The sequence below is a fragment of the Hemiscyllium ocellatum genome, chromosome X (genome assembly GCF_020745735.1).
Source record: "Hemiscyllium ocellatum isolate sHemOce1 chromosome X, sHemOce1.pat.X.cur, whole genome shotgun sequence".
Lineage (NCBI taxonomy): Eukaryota > Metazoa > Chordata > Chondrichthyes > Orectolobiformes > Hemiscylliidae > Hemiscyllium > Hemiscyllium ocellatum.
This window is the reverse complement of record NC_083453.1, coordinates 17,107,786-17,128,058: the sequence shown is the minus strand read 5'-3', so window position 1 is coordinate 17,128,058 and position 20,273 is coordinate 17,107,786. Positions and strand designations below refer to the sequence as shown.

Below are 20,273 nucleotides of genomic sequence, written 5' to 3'. Positions count from 1 at the left end.
GATTTGATTTGCTCACAGGATGTGGGCTTCATGGGATAGACCAGAATTTATTGGCCATCTCTAAATGACGACTAGGAAGTTGAACGCCTGCATCGACCCATGATGCTCTTGGGGAGGGAAGTGACAGATCTTGATTCAGCGACACACTGAAGGAACAGCGATCTATTTCCAGGTCAGGATGGTGAGGGGCTCTGAGGGGAACTTGCAAGTGGTGGTGTTCCCACATATCTGCTGCCCTTGTCCCTTTAGATGGTCGTGGCCATGGGTTTGGAAGGTGCTGTTGAAGGAGCCTGGGTGAATTTCAAGTTGAAAGTATTGGTGGTGGAGGGAGAGGATGTTGAAGGAGATGGATGTGTTGTCAGTCAAGCGGGGGCTGCTTTGTCCTGGAAGATGTCAAGCTTCTTGAGTGTTGTTGGAGCTGCCCCCATTCATACAAGTGGGGAGTGTTACATCACACTCCTGACTTCTGCCTTGTAGATGGTGTACAGGCTTCAGGGAGTCAGGAGGTGAGTTACTCACTGCAGGATTCTTAGCCTCTGACCTGCTCTTGGAGCCACTGTGTTTATGTGGCTACTCCGGTTGAATTTCAGCTGGTCAATAGTAACCCCCAGGATGTTCATAGTGGGGAATTCAATAACGGTCATACCATTGAATGCCAAAAGATGATGGTTGGATTCTATCGGTTGGTGATGGTCATAGCCTGGCATTTGTGTGGTATGAATGTTACTTGCTACTTGTCAGCCCTAGCTTGGATATTGTCCAGTTCTTGCTGCATTTGAACATGGACTGCTTCAGTATCTGAGGAGCCGCGAATGATGCTGAACGTTGTGCAATCATTGGCGAACATCCCCACATCTGACCTTGTGATGGAGGGAAGATCATTACTGAAGCAGCTGAAGATGGATGGGCCTTGAACAGCAGTGACTCTGAAAAACATTAACATTCTCTGAAGAGGGCAGACAAAGCTGCCATTTCACCTCACATTTTGAAGCCTAATTTGAGAACACGAACAACCAATTCTAAATGTCCTTAACCTTTGAAAGTGAAGCCATATTGAAACAGGCCTGCAGCCACCGAATGAAGATTGAATTTTGTTTTGTTTAGGAATGAAATAATTCAAAATGAAATTTTGGGCGACCTCCTTTTCAAACAGGAGCAAGTCCCAGAAGGAGTGAGGCTACACGTTTTCCGTTGCTCGCTGTGAACAGGTGGACTCCTGGGTTTGGCGCCATTATTTTTGCGTGGAGATTTGGGTAGGCTACAACATACCTCACCACAAAGATCCTGAGGCCAGAGAACCTGAAGGTGCCAACATTGATAGGTGCCTCTACTCCAGGCTCTGAAAAGCCATTTTTTTGGGGGTAGTGTGGACAAGGGTGTACCTGGAGCATTACCAAGCTCAGGGAATGTGATGTGATGTGATTCCCTCTGGTGGAAGGGGGGGGGTTGATGGCCAAGTGTTATTATCATGGGGCTGTTAATCCAGAGACCCAGTTAACAACCCAGTTCAAATCCCACCATGGTAGATGGTGGAATTTTAATTACTTATTTAAAAATTTGAAATTAAGAGTCGAAGGTGATCAAGAATCTATTGTCGATTGTTGGAAGAAAAACCCCATCTGGTTCACTAATATCCTTTTGGGAAGGAAATTGTCATCCTTACCCGGTCTGGCCTATATGTGACTCTAGACCCATGGCAATGGGCTTGACTCTTAAATGGCCCCTGGGCAATAAATGCTACCCTTGGACAGTGACACCCTCATCTCATGAATAAAGAGAAAAAAAAACTGACCTTGCACTTTTTTTCTCACGGAAGAATTCCTGTCAAAAGTGCTGGGAGAAGAAGAGCTCAATATTTCACTGAAAATTCCAGACATCACGGGGGCATGATACACCTCCCCCATCCCCCATCAATCCCTCTGAGAATATGCTGTGCTAAAATCCCTCACCTGGAGAATTTCGGTGCAAATTGCTACCACCTACCTCACTCAGATTCGAAACAGCAATCCTGAACAAATGGAACAGGCCACTCATGGAGCAATAGTTGCTTGCTTTATTTCAGAAACGTTCACACTGCAGCAGAACTGACCATGTCACCATGGACAGGGAGATCCGCCAAGACCAAATCCTGGAGCGTCGGAGGCGGAGGGGTGACCTTATGGAGGTTTATAAAATTATGAGGGGTATGGGTAGGATAAGCAGACTGGGTCTTTTCTCTGGGATGGGGGGAGTCCAGAACTAGAGGGCCTAGGTTTAGGGTGAGAGGGGAAAGATATAAAAGAGACCTAAGGGGCAATTTATTCACACAGAGGGTGGTACGTGTATGGAATGAGCTGCCAGAGGAAGTGGTGGAGGCTGGTACAATTGCAACATTTATAAGGCATCGGGATGGGTATATGAATAGGAAGGGTTTGGAGGAATATGGGCCAAGTGGGACTAGATTGGGTTGGGATATCTGGTCAGCATGGGGGAGTTGGATCGAAGGGTCTGTTTCTGTGCTGTACAGCTCTAATGTCTGCGATCCATCGGAGGCAAGTGTTCCCCAATGTTGCTTCACGGCTCTCTAAAACCTGCTCTTGCTCTCGCCGCTCCGATTTTCCAACGTGCTAACTAGAATAACCCGAGATTCGTTTGATTCGTACTCAACTGTTGTGCTCGCTACCGATAGAGAACAGAAGTGTGCCGGGAGCTGTAGTACCTCGGAACTATGTTGTGGCCAGTGGTTAGAAATGTCGCCTCCACAGGCCAGTCGAAATACTGAGACTGGGCTTTCGGTGAATTCACAATGTGATGTGCCCGAAGCTTTCCCCATTGCTGCAACAAAGCAAGGAGATAAAAGGACTGGGACTGAATGGCGAGTCAAGTCTATCGCTGTGTACGCATTGTGTCATGCCAGAAACAGATGTCAAACATTTACAAAACAACTCTCTCATGTCAATCAGATCTTCAGGTGCCTTGTACAGTATTTTGATATTTAAAAACGTATGTTCGCTCACATCAGAGCAATAAACCCCTCGAACTGTCCTCTATCTGTGTGACTTAATCTAAACGAAGCAAAGAAGGATTCAGTGGGTGGTGTTCTCTACCTGCTTTAGATCTCCATGTGCATCAGAGGCTTCCGTCTCTGCACCCAAACCTTCCAACAGACATTGGAACAGACTTGAGGGGCTGAATGGCCTACTTCTGTTGCTGTGTTCCACCGATCAGAGAGCTCGTGGCTGATCTGTGGCCTAATTCTGTGCACTCTTCCACATCAGTGTCTATCCCCCATGTGAACAGCATGCCTTATCCTCGACCCCTTTACTCAACCATTCGGAAAGTCGAGAATGCTGGAGAATCTCAGCAGGTCTCAGTGTGGAAAGAAACAGAGACAATGTTTCAAGTCCAGTCCAACTTGTCTTCAGCAACGTTCACCCTGTTTCTCTCTGCTGCCACACGTGCTGAGTTTCTCCAGTGCTTTCTCTGCATTTATTTCAGATTCCCAGCCTCCACCTATTTTTCCTTCAGTCAACCATAATGAAATATTAAGAACAAAAGACAAGAACAGCACACGAACAGGCCCTTCGGCCCTCCAGGCCTGTGCTGATCATCACGCCCTAACTAAACTAAGCAACAAACCGTCTGCCTTTATTCTGTCCGTATCCCTCTATTCCCTCCATGTTCATGTAACCATCCAGATGCCTCTTCAATGTTGCCCATGTAACTGCTTCCATCATCTCTCCTGGTAATGCGTTCCAGGCTCCTATCACTCTCTGCATGGAAAACCTCCTTTGCACATATCCCTTCAACTTGCCCCCTCTCACCTTGAACCTGTACCCTCTTGTAATTCAAAACTCAACCTTGGGGGGAAAAGCCTATCCATGCCTCTCATCATTTTGGAGACCTCTATCAGGTCTCCTCTCAGCCGCTCTCTTTCCCAGTCTTTCGAGCCTCCCCTCACAGCCAAAGCCCTCGAGACCAGGCAACATCCTAATGAACCTTCTCTGCACTCCCTGTGCCAAAGCTTCCACGCCCTGCTGGTAGTGTGGCTCCTGACACTGCACACAATACTCTGAATGCGGCCTAATGAGGGTCTTAGATCACTGCTACGTGGTCTGGCGACATGGTGGCTCAGTGGTTAGCACTGATACCTCATAGTGCCAGGTTCAATTCCAGCCTTGGGTGACTGTCTGTGTGGAGTTTGCATATTCTCCCCATGTCTGCATGGGTTTCCTCCCGCAGGCCAGGTGGATTGGCCATGCTAAATTGTCTATAGTGTTAGGTGGATTAGGCAGGGGGGAAATGGGTCTGGGTGGGTTACTCTTTGGAGGGTTGGTATGGACTTGTTTGGCTGAAGGGCCTGTTTCCACACTGTAGGGAATCTAACCTACTCCATGCCCCAGCCAATGAAGGCGAGCATGCCATGTGCCTTGTGTTGCCACTTTTCAGGAACTATGGACCTGTACATCAGTCTGTACGTTAACATTCCAAAGGGTTCTGCTGTTTACAGTAGAACTCACCTCTCCTTTGACCACACACTCCAGCTCTGGGCAATAACTGTCATTTTGTCCTGCTCTCTGTCCAGACTCACTAATGTTTAAAATCCCTTCCGATCTAAGATTAGAGTGATGCTGGAAAAGCACAGCAGGTCAGGCGGCATCTGAGGAGCAGAAAAATCAACGTTTCAGGCAAAATCCTTCCTATCCAGCAGACTGGAGACCCACTCGTCGCAGTTTGCTCTCTCAAAACCTTCACCCTTCCCCCCCACCCCAGCAAAATTCTCAGGAAAACAGCTCTAACTTCCTTTATGCCTACCTTTGTATCTCCCTGCAACAGGCTGAGTGTAACCAGCATTTACTGTGTCACCTCACTGGGTAAGGGAACTCTGTCTTCAGCCACTCAGAGGGGACAGCTACAGGCCGCAGGCTGCAAGATCTACCAACAGAAAAGAAGCCAAAAGAGCTGCCGATGCTGTCAATCAGAAACGACAACTGAAGCTGCTGGAAAAGCTCAGCAGATCTGGCAGCATGGGTGGACAGGAATCAGAGTTAACGTTTTGGATCGTTAACTCGGATTTCTCTCCACAGGGGCTGCCAGACTTGCTGAGCTTTTCCAGCAAGATCTATTAAAGTTTTGGATCATCGGGCGGGTGCAGGGTATGGAATCTCTGCATGGGAAAACCTTCTCCCTTACTTACCCTCCTCCTGCTGCTCTTTTCCAGATAGAGCCGGATATTAGGAAGTTGGAAAGGGTTCAGAAGAGATTTATCAGGATGTTGCTGGGTATGGAAGGTTTGAGTTATAAAGAAAAGTTGGATAGGTTGGGACATTTTTCACTGGAGCGTCAGAGGTTGAGAAGTGACCTTTATAGAAGTTTATAAAATAATGAGGGGTATAGATAGGGTTCATGGTAGCTGTCTCTTTCCTAGGATGGGGGATTTCAAGACCAGGGAGCACATTGTTAAGGTGAGAGGAGAAAAATTTTAAAAAGACATGAGGTAAAGTTTTCACACAGAGTGGAGTTTGTGTATGGATTAAACTTCCTGAGGAAGTGGTGGATGTGGGAACAATCAAAAGACACTGAGATAAGATCATGAATAGGGAAGGTTTGGAGGGTCACACACTCTTGTCAGGATGGCACCGAAGTCAGGTTGGAAATCCCACAGTGTGGAAACAGACCATTCGGCCCATTAAGTCCCTCACTGACCCTTCGGAGAGCATCTCACCTTCTCCATCCCTGTAACCCCGCATTGCCCATGGCTAACCTACCTAGGCTACATAGTTCCAGCAAACTCAGACTTGACTGAAATCCCTCTCAGTGCTGTTTCAGTGGCTCAACAACACTCTCCTTTATTTGAAAAGTTCCACCATCTCCCCTAAAACAGCAGTAAGTTCCCCCAGGCAAACCTCCTAAGTGACTTGTCCGACAAACAAGTTCATCCTGAAGGCACCACAGATGTTCAGGTGATCGTGATGCCTGGATCGGAGGTGGGCTCAGCTCAGGGCTAGTGAGGAAGAGGCCATTCAGCCCCTCGAGCCTGGATCAGCAAGATCATGTCCATTCCAGTGGAGTTCCCGTTCTCGCCAGCCCCTGGCATTCCAAGTTTGATAAAGTTGACAGGATGATGGCAAAGCACAGGAGCTGCGATGGAGACCAGCCGTGATCTAATTGGAGAACGGAAACAGGCCCAGGCAGGAGGGGTGGGGGCTGATTGGCCTCCTGCCCTCTGTCCATTCTGTGGAAGGTGCAAACTGAGCAGCCCATCAGAGGCGAGGGGAGGAACATACGGTCATTGTCAAACGTGTCGGAATCAGAACGAGGCCAGTCCAGTGGCCCTCATAGAATCTGAGTTCCCTGATTGGGGTTGTTAACCTGGTTCAATCAGGGAGCCCTGGCTGACAGATAGAAACAGGAGGGTCAGAGGTTCTGTTCACTCAGAGCTGGCTCGGAGGGAGCTGGATCAGTGTCAGGGACTCTATGTAAATAAAGGGTGACTCAGTGACAGGATACCAGCCCCGGTGAGTTATATCCAACCAGGGTTTGAATAAGGAAATGAGGCAGTGTTTGAATTGAAAGAGAGCGTATCAGGCGTTCGATTCGCTCGCTGCAATTGAGTGCGACTCCTGGGGTTACAGGACAAGGAACTGATTTGGAACTTTCGACCTCTGAACAGAAAGGGAGTGGGAAATGGAAAACTTCGGGCAAACGGAAAATCAGAACTCTCTTCCGCTTCCAAATGCAAACCGTCTCCAGGCTGCCCCGGATTCAATGCTCCTGCTCGTTCTGTCGCTCCTTCCTGGATTCATTTATGACCTGCAGAGACAAAACAAAAAGAGGAAAGTTTTCTACAAAGCGGGCAACGAGTGAAAGAGCTTTAAAAATGTGCAGTGGAGTGCAGAATTCTTCATTTCTTTCACTGGGTGTTTCTGCATAACAGTGTGATTTAATTTAAACTGACATCCCCAGTGTTAAGACTCTGGAGTCAACAAATGTGAGGCTGGAAGAGCACAGCAGGTCAGACAGCATCTGAGGAGCAGGAAGGTCCTTACGAAGGGTTTTGGACCAAATCATTGATTTTCCTGCTTCTCGGATGCTCTTCCAGCTCCACACCTATTGACTCTGTCTTCCAGCATCTGCAGTCCTCACTGTCTTTAAGATTCTGGGTTTGGTTTGAGCTGGTTCTATAACATAGAACGTTCCGGCACAGTACAGGCCCTTCGGCCCCTCGATGTTGCGCCGACCTGTGGAACCAATCTGAAGCTCATCTAACCCATACTATTCCATTCTCGTCCATATATTTATCCAGTGACCATTTAAATGCCCTTAAAGTTGGCAAGTCTACTCCTGTTGCAGGCTGGGTGTTCCACGCCTCTACTACTCCGAGAACCTACCTCTGACATCTGTCCTCTATCTACCATCCCTCAATTTAAAGCTATGTCCCCTTGTGCTAGCCATCGCAATCTGAGGAAAAAGGTTCTCACTGTCCACCCGATCTAACCCTGATTATCTTACATGTCTCAATTAAGTCACCTCTCATCCTTCTTCTCTCTAACGAAAACAGCCTCGAGTCCCTCAGCCTTTCCTCATCTTGTTGGGGAAAGGACCTGACTTACTGACGTCCCACAAAACCAACTTCCCTTTTTAAGCAATCTTTTTTAAATCCCCCTCTCCAAAATACAGCTGCTCTCGAAATCAGTAAGATCCTCACCTCTCCGTCCCGTGTCTCAATGGTTTTGATTAACACGGTCTTCCTGCTCAGAATCTCCGAACTGAGATCGTAATCTAAAGCATGACAGCCAAAACACAAAAGAAAGAATTACCCAGCCACCTCCGTCGCAAAATACAACAATCTCAAAACAGTTTAGAGTGCTCACCAATGTTTATAGGACTCACCTCTGAGGCTCAGGGAAGTAAAGGATTGAACTGGGACTGCAATCCTATTGAGGGAACAAGATATACAGTCACTGCAAATTCCAGAATATCTTCTTTTACACAAATCTAGCTTGAAAGGAATGTCACAAAGCAGTGGTGGGAATCTGGGAACATTTTGGACACTTGCGATGCTATTAGAGTATGTCAGAACCAACGCTGCGAGCTGAATTCAGACAGGTCCGACCATTCAGTCCGTCAGTGGTTACAGACCCTTACTCCCTATTCTCATCTCAAATGCGCAAATATCTGAGCTGAGGCTTGGCTTCACTGTTCAGGGGGTATGGTGTCGCTAGGGATGCCACCAGTGAGGTGGGGTGCCAGGTTCTTGGAATCTCATATCCCAATCAAACATTCCTCCTCCCCCTGGCTATCCGACATGCTTATGGGATCTCACCTTGTGCAAGTGTTTGTTTCCAACATGAACTGTGGTCAGAGAGTCACAGAGCTATACAGCACAGAAAGAACCCCTCGGTCCAACTCATCCATGCTGACCAGATATCCTAACCTAATCTAGTTCCATTTGCCAGCACTTTGCCCATATCCCTCGAAATCCTTCCTATTCATGAACCCATCCAGATGCCTCCACCACATCCTCTGGCAGCTCAGTCTGTACACGTACTACCCTCTGCATGAAAGTGTTGCCCCTTAGGTCTCTTTTATATCTTTCTCCCCTCACTCTAAACCTATGTCCTCTAGTTCTGGACTGCCCACCCCAGTGAAGAGACTTTGCCTATTTACCCCCTCCATGCCCCTCTTGATTTTATAAACCTCTCTGAGGTCACCCCTCAGACGCTGCAGGGAAACCCGCCCCAGCCTATTCAACCTCTCCCTATAGCTCAAACCCTCCAGCCCTGGCAACATCCTTATAAGCCTGTTCTGAACCCTTTCAAAAAAGTTTCGCAACATCCTTCCTAGAGGAGGGAGACCAGAATTGTACGCAATATTCGGTTGCGGGGTGGGTAGTTTGTGAGCTTTGGCAGAGGGAGAGGGAACTGCTGCTGGAGTACAAGTTCTTCTGTTTCTATTATGTCTCCCTGGGCGAACCCATCACGTTTGGCTGTGCCACAGGAAAGCCTCCCAGCTTCAGAGCTGAAGTACGAATCCATGGTGAGACAGAGAAACACAGAACAATCACAGGAAGGGTAGGCCCTTCGAGCCTCCTGCATCCCCCCCCCGCCCTCCCTGATTCAATAGGATCATGGCTGATCATCCAACTCAGCCCCCTGCTCCCAATTTCTCCCCCATACCCTTTGATCCTTTTAGCCTGAAAAAAAAACTATCAAAATGGAGGCAGCACAGGGAGATATCCTTGGAAATGAGGGAATACCAGCTCCTGGTTTTGAATATCTTGTCACTCGGTACTGCAGCTCTAAAAACAAAAAAGAGCTCGCACTCCAGTGTGTTTGCTGAAATAGGCGTCAAAATGATGGGAATAAAACTCTAAATACAAGCACACAGGGTTTCTTTCGCCAGCCCCTTGGTCTTATCCTCAGCAACGACAAAAAATCTTCAGTGGGCCTCCGGACGAAGCACTACTGATAATCACCACAGGAAACGGCATAACCAACTGAAAGAAACCCAAACATGTAAATAGAAAGCAGCAGTGCTTCGCCCGGAGGCCCACCGAAGATGTTACCTAGCAGGATGACGAAACGTCTGGAAGTGAACCTTCCCGCTCAGCGGGCAAACCTACATCCAGAACCTCAACCTGAGCTATAAATCTTCTCAAAACTTGCTACAACAACCAAAAAAAATCCCCATTTATGTGTGAATTTACAGCTCGAGTATTCATGTCTTTGAGAGGCTGCTTCCTCGTTCAATCAGACGGCAAGGTGCTGTCGGTTGGCAGTGCCGTGTCAAAGGTCAAGGCCAGTCTTGCAAATGAGGAAAACCACGTCAAAACGTCAAAGGCCTGACTAGTTTCAGTTAGCTTTTTCATTTATTCCTGGTAAAAGGAAGAAGTTTGGTCTTGAAATGGTTTTCTAAGTGGAGATTGTAGGCCAAAGCTGAGCGGCCTGGTCAGAACAGCTCAAACGCAATGCTCCCAAACACGTGGCCACTCCCAACATCAGAAAAAGGAAGCAGCAATTATTTAAACAGTTTTGCTGTCAATGTCTTTTCTGATGAACAGGCAAATTTTGAGTGCTTTTGGACAAGAGCTATTTTTACTGGGTTTGAGTCTCACTGACTGGGCCACCACTTATTGCCCGTCCCTAGTTGTCCCTTGAGAAGGTGACGGTGGGCTGCCTTCCTGAACCACGGCAGTCCATTTGGTGTCGGGTTAGTCAGGATAAGGAGGGATGCTGTTCCCGGATTTTGACCCAGCGACATTGAAGTAACAGTGCTATCGTTCTGAGGCAGGATGGTGACTGGAAGTGACATTCATAGAATCATCGAATCCCCTACAGTGCAGCAAGAGGCCATTTGGCCCATCGAATCGGCACAGACTGTCGAAAGAGCATCCTACCCAGACCCAAAATCCCTATCCCCATCCCCATAGCCCTCCGAGGCCAATCCACCTAGCCTGCACACCCCTGGACACTATGGGCAATTTAGCATGGCCGATCCACCTCACTTGCACATCTTTGCACTGTGGGAGGAAACCAGAGCACCCGGAGGAAACCCACGCAGACACGGGGGAAGAACATGCAAACTCCACACAGACAGTCGCCCGAGGCTGGAATCGAACCCACGTCCCTGGCACTGTGAGGCAGCAGTGCTAACCACGTTGTATCAGAAGTCACATGACACCAGGTTACAGTCAAAAAGTGTGGCGCTGGAAGAGCACAGCCGCTCAGGCAGCATCCAAGGGACAGGAGAGTCGATGTTCGAACATAAGCTCCTCATCAGGAATGTGTGTGTGTGTGTGTGGGGGGGGGAAGAGAGGTGCCAAGGGGGTGGTGAGATAAATGGGAGAGGAGTGGGGCTGGGGGGGGGGGGGGGGGGGGGGGGGGGTGGAAAAAGGGAGCTGGGAAGGCGATAAGTAGATGCAGGTGGGGGAGTGATGGTGATAGGTTGGAGTGGAGGGTGGAGCAGATAGGTGGAAAGGAAGATGGACAAGTAGGACAAGTCATGAGAACAGTGCTGAGTTGGAGGGTTGGATCTGGGATGAGATGGGGGGGGGGGGGGGAGGGGAGATGAGGAAACTGGTGAAATCCATTTTGATCCAGTGTGGTTGGAGTAAACCTGTTGGACTGTAACCTGGCGTCATGTGACTTTTGTCTTTGTCCACCCCAGTCCAACACCATCACCGCCATATCATGGCCACCATATTGTGGGCAGCTTTAAACCAGATCCACGTTAGAAGCTTAATATTCATTCCCAAACAGAAACCGTCCACCTCTCAACACCAAAAGGAGACAGGATTTCCCTCCCCACAGTAAGTCAGCCATTGGTACATATCACCCTGGCAGAGAATGGCCTCTGAGGTGGGATGCTGAAGTGGCCTTCCCCATAGCAACAGGAGCCTGAAGCCTCTGATGCCTTTGGCTCGATGGGGCCAATCCCCGTTCAGCTCACCTGCTCTCTTCCCCTTCCAGAAGTTTCCTGTAGGTGGCGATTTCGATATCCAGTGCCATCTTGACATTGAGCAGGTCCTGGTACTCTCTCAGGTGTCTCGCCATCTCATCCTTCATGTGATGAATCTCTTGCTCCAGCCGGGCAATGGTATCCTGGTAACCAGACGCTTCAACGGAGAACTGCTCCTCCAATTCTTGGAGCTGCCTCAGCAGGGAGTCATTCTGCAGGCAAATACTCAATAAATGTGACAGAGAGCCCAGACCCACCCGTATACAGACAGCACTCTCTAAGGGATACACCACCTAACCCTGAGGGAGCGAACACACTGAGAAGCATGACAAACCCCTCATGAACTGGATATTTTTACTGTTAACTGAGCTGATCGATGCTATCTCAAACAGGAACAACTAACACGGTCAGAAAAAAGTTAGCATCAAACTACGTTTCTAAATATGCCTCTCAATTTAAACAACCAGCAAACGGCATCACTTTTCCTCCCCCTGATGTTTTGAAAAAAATTGAGAGAGAGATGCGTAATCCGCAGCAACAGTTTACGTTTATGTAGCCCCTTTAATGCAGCAGAATGCACCCCCCACCCCCCCAAGGTGCTTCATGAAAACACTGTCCATCTGACGTTGACATCAAACCGCAGAAGGGGATATTTCGATAAGTGACAAAACGTTTGGCCAAGGAGGTAGATTTCAAGAACATAATTGAAACACAGAAATTAGAAGCAAGCGTAAGCCATTCAGTCCCTAGAATCCCTACAGTGGGGTAGCAGGCCATTCGGCCCACTGAATCCACAGCAACCCTCCGAAAAGCATTCCACTCAATCCCTGTAACCCCACATTTCCCCATGGCTAACCCTCCCAACCTGCATATCCGTGGGCACTATGGGGCAATTTAGCATGGCCAATCCACCCTAATCTGTACATCCCTGGGCACTGTGGGAAGAAACCGGCGCACCTGGAGGAAACCCACGCAGACAAGGGAAGAATGTACAAACTCCACAGACAGTCACTCAAGGGTGGAATCGAACCTGGGATCCCTGGCATAGTGAGGCATCAATGTTAACCACTGAGCCTTGTCTGTCATTCAACAAGATCATGGCTGATCATCCAACTCAGTCCCCTGTTCTCCCTTACACCCCATACCCTTTCATCCCTTTAACCCGAAGGACTATATCTAACTCCTTCTTAAAAACATTCAATGCTTTGGCCTCAACCACTTTCTGTGACGGAGAATTCCACAGGCTCCCCCACTCTCTGGGTGAAGACATTTCTCCTCATCTCAGTCCAGAATGGCCTACCCCGTATCCTTACAATGTGACCCCTTGTTCTGGGCTCTGGTCATCAGGAATATCCTTCCTGTCTAGTCCTGTTCAAATTTTACAGGTTTCTATGAGATTCCCTCTTCATTCTTCTAAACTCCAGAGAATATAATCCTAACCGATCCAGTGTTTCTTCATACATCAACCCTGCCATCCCAGGAATCACTCTGGTAAACCTTTTTTTTTACAGGCGTGGTCTCACCAAGGCCCTGCACAATTGCAGCAAGACACCCCTACTCCTGTCCATGAATCTGTTCACTATGAAGGCCAACATACACTTGCCATCTTCACCACCTGTTGTACTTACAAGTTTACCTTCAGTGACTGGCGTACAAGGATATTCAGGTCTTGATGCACCTCCCCCTTTCCCAATCTATCACCATTTGGATAATAATCTGCCTTCCTGATTTTGCGACCAATGTGGATAACCTCACATTTATCCACATTATACTTCATCTACCTTGCATTTACCCACTCAACTTGTCCAAGTCACACTGAAGCATCTCTGCATCCTCCTCACAGCTCACCCTCCCACTCAACTTTGTGTCATCTGCAAACTTGCAGACACTACATTTAGTTCCCTCATCTAAATCATTAATATATTTTGTGAATAGCTGGGGTCCAAGTACTGATCCTTGCGGTACTTACTACTCACTGCCTGCCACTTGGAAAAAGACATGTTTATTTCTATTCGGTTTGCTGTCTGCTGCTAGCTCTCTATCCATGTCAGTACACTACTCCCATTCCCATGTGCTTATATTTTACACGCTAATCTCTGATGTGGGACATCATTGAAAGTGTTCTGAAATTCCAAGTAAACCACATCCACTGGCTCCCCCTGATCAACTCTAGACACATTTTTGAAACATTCCAGAAGATGCTTCAAGCATGATTTCCCTTTTGTAAATCCATGCTGACTGTCTAATCCTGTCACTGTTTTCCAAGTGCTCTACTATTAAATCTTTTACAATGAACTCCAGCATTTTCCTCACTACCAATATCAGAGCAACCAATCTATAACTGTTTTCTCTCCACCTCCTTTTTGAAATAGTGAGTGTTCATGAACTACCCTCCAATCATACAAACTAATTCTGAGTCTATAGAATCTTGAGAGGTGACCACCAATACATTCATTATTTCTAGAGTCTTTCAGTACTCTGGGATGTAAATTATTGAATCTTGTGAATTCATCAGCCTTTAATCCCATTGATTTCCTCAACACCATTTCCCAACTAATATTGATTTCCTTCACTTCCTATCTCACTAGACCCTGTGTTCCCCAACACTTTTTAGGATGTTATTTGTGTCTTCCTTTGTGAAGACGGAGCCAAATTATGTATTTAATTAGTCTGCTATCCCTTTGTTCTCCACTATAAACCTTCCCCTGTTTCTGACTGTAAGGGACCTATATTTGCCTTCACGAGTCTTTTTCTTTCCACATGCCCATCTTAAAAGGAGGAAAGAGAGCCAGAGGTTTAAGGAGGGAATTTCAAACGCACAGAGGAATGCAGCAGGCCTGGACATACATGTGGAGAGAGAAAGAGAGTTAACCTTTCGAGGCTGGTGTGGCTCTTCCCCAGAACTGAAGGCATTCTGACATTTTTGTCCCAAACTGTACAGCCAGCGTGGGAGTGTTGAACCCTGCTCTTCCCCGGCCGTCATCACTGATTGGTCAGTGCTTTCAAAAACCGGACTTTCTTTCGCACTTACGGTTCCTCTCAGGGCATCCAGGTCACAGGTCAGGGTCTGGATTTGACGCCGCGACTCATTCAGGTCCTGCTTTGTCTGCCTCAGGGTTTCATTGTGTCGGTTGGCGGCTTCGGTCAGGTCAGTGAACTGCCGAACGGAACAAGGACAGAGGTAGGTTACAGTACATAGAATCCCTACAGTGTGGAAACAGGCCCTTCGGCCCACAATGACCCTCTGAAAAGCATCCCACCCAAACCCATTACTCTACATTTCCCCCTGACTAACGCAGCTAACCTACACATCCCTGAACGCAATGGGGTAATTTAGCATGGTCAATTCACCCTGAGCTGCACATCTTTGGACTGTGGGAGGAAACTGGAGCAAACCCGCAGAGACACGGAGAGAATGTGCAAACTCCATACAGACAGTCCCCCGAGACTGGAATCGAACCTGGGTCGCTGGTGCTGTGAGGCAGCAGTGCTAACCACTGAGCCACCGTGCAGAAGACAGTGGGGATAGCACAGTGTAAACACACTGAGAAGAAGGAGCTAACCACTGCCCCCTGCCTTTCTCTTCCCTCCACCATCCGGCCTGGAAACTCTGCCCCATGGAGAGACGGCTGGGTTTGGCTCTGTTCAAATCGAGAGAGGGAGACCAAGGCAGGGGGACCTGGAACCCAACATGAATGCCCATTAGCCGAAGTGGGGAAAAGGGAAAATCTAGTGGAAACTAAAGACCGAGACTCGGATGACACTTGGGGGCTGGTATCAGATGGAAAGGATGACTGATGCAGCTTGCTGGATTGCTGTAAATAGCTCAAAGAAAGCTCCAGGCCTTCAGGCAACATCAGTCCCACTCTACATTGGCCACTCTTAAAGGTATCGGGCTAATGGAGGACGGGCAAGCAATGTTAACCATGCCAGTGTCACCCACATCTCAAAACAGATGAGCAGAAATATTCATTTTAAACAGGGCCCTTTGTGAAGGATCTGTGTCAAACTGTTTCACATAGAGGTTTATAAAATCAAGAGGGGCATGGATAGGGGGAAATAGACAAAGTCTTTTCCCTGAGGCGGGGGAGTCCAGAACTAGAGGGCATAGGTTTAGGGTGAGAGGGGAAAGATATAAACGGGACCTAAGGGGCAAAATTTTCACACAGAGGGTGGTGTGTGTGTGGATTGAGCTGCCAGAGGAAGTGGTGGAGGCTGGTACAATTACAACATTTAAAAGGCATCTGGATGGGTACATGAATAGGAAGGGTTTAGAGGGATATGGCCAAATGCTGGCAAATGGGACTAGATTAGGTTAGGGATATCTGGTCAACGTGGACAAGTTGGACTGAAGGGTCTGTTTCCGTGCTGTACAAGAGAGACAACACGGAGTTTTATTGTTGCCGTTGGACACCAGAGGCCTATAGTGAAAAAGCTTCACAATGGGACTCATCACTGGGAGCTCTGGGTAGCTGTGCTGAGTTATTACCTTAGACTTGTACCACTCTTCAGCTTCCTGCACGTTCTTGGTGGCAATGGTTTCGTACTGGGTGCGGATCTCTTTCAGAGCTGCAGTCAGGTCAGGCTTTACCACTTCCATCTCGAGCTGTAGCTGTGAAGCCTGCATGTTTGCCTGCAGGTCCCTCAGCTCCTGGGATGACAACAGGGAAAACGTAACTCCCCCATCCGTCATGTTTACACCCACCACAAAAAACCCACTATTGACCATCCAGTTCCCCCTTTGCAACGCTCTTTAAAGAGAAAAACACCAGAAATAGATGACCTGACAGAAGTTAATTAAAATCATGAGGGGTATAGATAGAGTTAATGGCAGTTGCCTTTTCCCCTAGGATGGGGGTTTCAGAACTGGGGCGGGGGAGGCATTTTTAAGGTGAGAAGAGAGAGATTTAAAATAGACATGAGGGGCAAGGTTTTTTTTTTACACAGAGGGTGGTTCGCCCGAGAAATGAGGAATTGGTGGATGTGGATACAGTTACAACATTTAAAAGACATTTGGATAAGGATATGAAGGGGAAAGGTTTGGAGGGATATGGGCCAGGAGCAGGCAGGCGGGACTAGGTTAGTTGAGGACGATGGTCAGCATGGACTGGTTGGGCCGAAGGATCTGTTTCCATGCTGTATGACTCTAGAATTCTGTAAAAGGACTGATCATCATTCCAAAACTGGACCCACAATCTGACAGAGGCAAAAGCAAACTGAACCACTCAAAATGCTGACAATTCAATCAAAGCATGGAAGTGAACGATTCCAAGATGGAGAGCTCTGACCGGCATCTGGGCCCAGCCGAGAATGCAGAATGTGGACACAGGAAAAGGCTTTCATTTCCCACAACCGAGGCCCCTTGAGGGAGGCAAGGAACAACCCCGAACCCACAATGGCCCAGCTCACCTCATTGTGTATCTTCTTGAGAAACTCGATCTCATCTAGCAGAGATTCTACCTTTCTCTCCAGTTCCAGCCGAGTCAAAGTCGCATCATCCACATCCTGTGGGGGTTCACGTTCAGGGATGAGGGGGGGGGGGCGGGGGGAGGTGCAGGGAGTAAGCCAGAGAGGGAACATGCAAAGGGCATTCAGGGGGAAGGGATAAGGGGCCAAAGAACGGAAGACATTTTAAATTTCTGTCTTCGAGCTGGTTGTTACCGTTGTCAGAGCAATGCTCAGTTTCAATGGCTGACTCGAATTCAGTTTGAGAGATTATTTTGCTAAAGATTGTCGCTTTGATGTTCAAGTTTAGGGCAAAATGTCCCACTTTAAATCTCCATGGCAGCTGAGGCTTTGTTGCTTGCTGTGATACACTTGCACTGTCTCAAAAGCAAGGTTCACAAACCTTCCTCTGAAGGCACGACACACTGGACTCAAAACCATAACTCTGTTCCTCACTCTACACTTGCTGCCAGACCTGCTGAGTTTCTGTTTTTTATTTCACTTTGTGTTGTGCAAATTGTGACATCGTTTCCAGCACAAATATTTCTTCCACCTTCTAATATCTTGGAATGGATGTGCCGGTGGCCCAGTGGTTAGTACTGCTGCCTCACAGCACCAGGAACCCGGGTTTGATCCCACCCTTGGGCAACTGCCTGTGTGGGGAGTTTGTACATCGTCTCCGTGCCTGTGTGGGTTTGCTCCGGTTTCCCCCCACAGTCCAAAGATGTGCAGGTTAGGGTGGATTGGCAGGGCTACAGTGACAGGTTGGGCAGGTGGTGGGTCTGGATGGGATGCTTTTCAGAGGGTCAGTGTGGACTTGATGGGCCGAACGGCCTGCTCCTACACTGGAGGGATTCCATGATAATATCTGCTGCAAATCTGGTGAGCCCCACTCCTCAGGGGCAGCTGAGAGAAAGCAGACAGATTTAACAAGCCATGGCCCCTCTGACAGTGCAGCCTCCCACCAGCTCTGCGCTGATCGATCAGGCACAATTTATTTGGTCAATCTTCCGATCTGAATCAGAGGGAAGTGTGTTACAACTTAAACTGCAGCGGTTCAAGAAGGCAACTCACTACCAACTCCTCCAGGGCAACTGGGGACGGGCAATAAATGCTGGACCCAGCCACAATCCACAACCACATATTAAAGACAGAGCCACACCAAGAGCCCAGGCAAGTGCAGAGAACAAGACTGCGAGATTTTTATTCTTTGTGATGGCACACACCCTCCCATCAAATCACAATTTAACCCCTTAAATTCCAGGAAATTCAACCTTTTCTTTCGTAATTTAAGCCCTGGGAGTCTAGCTATTAGTTTGGTGTATCTGTGCTGTGCTCCCTCCAAGGTGTGACAAACAGAACTGCTCTTGGTTACTCTAGGTGTGGTCTAACCAGGGCTTTGTATAGGAAGGATGTTGTGAAACTTGAAAGGGCTCAAAAAAGATGTAGCCAGGGTTGGAGGATTTGAGCTATAGGGAAAGGTTGAACAGGCTGGGGCTGTTTTCCCTGGAGCGTCAGAGGCTGAAGGATGACCTTATAGAGGTTTATAAAATCATGAGGGATATGGATAGGGTAAATAGACAAGGTCTTTTCTCTGGGGTCGGGGAGTCCAGAACTAGAGGGATAAAGGAGCAGTACTCTGAAAGCTTGCGATTTCAAATAAACCTGTTGGACTATAACCTGGTGTCATGTGACTTCTAACCCTGTTTGGAATGAGAGTGAAATGTGTAAATTACAGACACCTTTTTTTTGTCAATGTCTCTACTTCCCAACCAATACTGGGTGTACTGTAACCATTTTCAGTAGAATGCAGAATTATTTAGATAGGGTCCAGCAGAAAACCTCAATCACTGGGACAGTGCCACACCAGCTCCATTCCCAGAGATGCAACACTTTCTCGGTCACAAAGTGCATTCTGCAACATTTCTTTTCCCTTGCTAGCAGCTTGTGCTAGCTCTGTGTTGTGAGTTCTAGAATGGTTTGGTGCAGATATCTGCTGTTCAGGATTTGAAAAACACCTCTTGTATATTCTACCATGCCGAGCATTTGGCTCTCCCAATATGTGCCAGCTTTTCAGTGTTTATCTTCGGAGAAGCGGTTGCAGACGGGAAAGCGATAAGTAATGGCAGACGGTGGTATTACCCGTGGCGAGCAGTCAGGACCAGTTTACTCACCTTCCTGAACAGTAACAGATTACTCTCAGCATCCTCCCTCTTCTGAGCTTCCTCTTCCAACCTGCAGCACAAGTACACATGAGCATTACTGATCTCCCGGCCTGACCGCAAAACCGTCACCACCCCATGCTGCAGCAGTGACCTGTGGCATTGCTGGACCTCTCCTTTAAGTGGTGCATGTTGAAGTACCAACACAACTGGTATGCATTTTAACAACACCACCTCCCATCTCGTCCATCAGCCACTCTGGAACACAGCTGTATTTTTCTTTTGTTTGTTTGCTTTCCCCACACATAGCATACAATCCTGACAGGCCCTTTGGCCCAACATGTCCACACTAACCTTCCAAAGATTATCCCACTCAGAGCCTTATCCTACATTTACCCCAGACTAATACATCTAATTTACACATCCCTGGACACTACAGGACAATTTCACATGGCCAATCCACCCTAACCTGCACGTCCCTGGGCACTATGGGATAATTTAGCATGGCCAATCCACCCTAACCTGCACATCCCTGGACACTACAGGACAATTTCACATGGCCAATCCACCCTAACCTGCACGTCCCTGGGCACTATGGGATAATTTAGCATGGCCAATCCACCCTAACCTGCACATCCCTGGGCACTATAGGACAGTTTAGCACGGCCAATCCACCCTAACCTGCACATCCCTGGGCACTAGGGGACAATTTAGCATGGCCAATCCATCCTAACCTGCACATCCCTGGGCACTATGGGACAATTTAGCACGGCCAATCCACCCTAACCTGTACATCCCTGGGCACTATAGGACAATTTAGCATGGCCAATCCACCCTAACCTGCACATCCCTGGGCACTATAGGACAATTTAGCATGGCCAATCCACCCTAACCTGTACATCCCTGGGCACTTTAGGACAATTTAGCATGGCCAATCCACCCTAACCTGCAAATCTTTGGACTGTGGCAGGAAACCTGAGCACCAAGTGGAAACCCAAGCCACTGTACCACCCATCCCACTAAACAAGCTGCAAAGTGAGTGAGGTGTTTTATGGCAACTTGGGGGGGGGGGGGCGGGGTGGTGGTTGGCAAGGACACCAGGCGAACCCCCACCCCCACTCTTGTGGGAACATTTACAGCCCCGAGTTGACGAGAGGCGGCACTTCCCTTCCCCCTCCACCCTTAGGACCCTTCCCCCACCCCCTTCGGCGCTTTAGCACCCGCCGA

At 48.2% G+C, this 20,273-nt stretch overlaps 1 protein-coding gene across 1 annotated transcript in view; it reads right to left on the bottom strand.

Annotated features, from left to right (window-relative positions):
- Positions 1 to 5,061: 5,061 nt before the first annotated feature.
- LOC132805821 (peripherin-like) overlaps positions 5,062 to 20,273 on the bottom strand; it is a 31,341-nt gene continuing 16,129 nt past the window's right edge. The window contains exons 2-9 of the mRNA XM_060821111.1: positions 19,059 to 19,119; positions 16,849 to 16,944; positions 15,929 to 16,090; positions 14,471 to 14,596; positions 11,431 to 11,651; positions 7,873 to 7,916; positions 7,688 to 7,761; positions 5,062 to 6,792 (exon numbers count right to left, since the gene is read on the bottom strand). Coding sequence (XP_060677094.1) covers positions 6,745 to 6,792; positions 7,688 to 7,761; positions 7,873 to 7,916; positions 11,431 to 11,651; positions 14,471 to 14,596; positions 15,929 to 16,090; positions 16,849 to 16,944; positions 19,059 to 19,119 — 832 coding nt within the window. The 3' untranslated portion in view covers positions 5,062 to 6,744. The remainder of the gene's footprint in view (positions 6,793 to 7,687; positions 7,762 to 7,872; positions 7,917 to 11,430; positions 11,652 to 14,470; positions 14,597 to 15,928; positions 16,091 to 16,848; positions 16,945 to 19,058; positions 19,120 to 20,273) is intronic.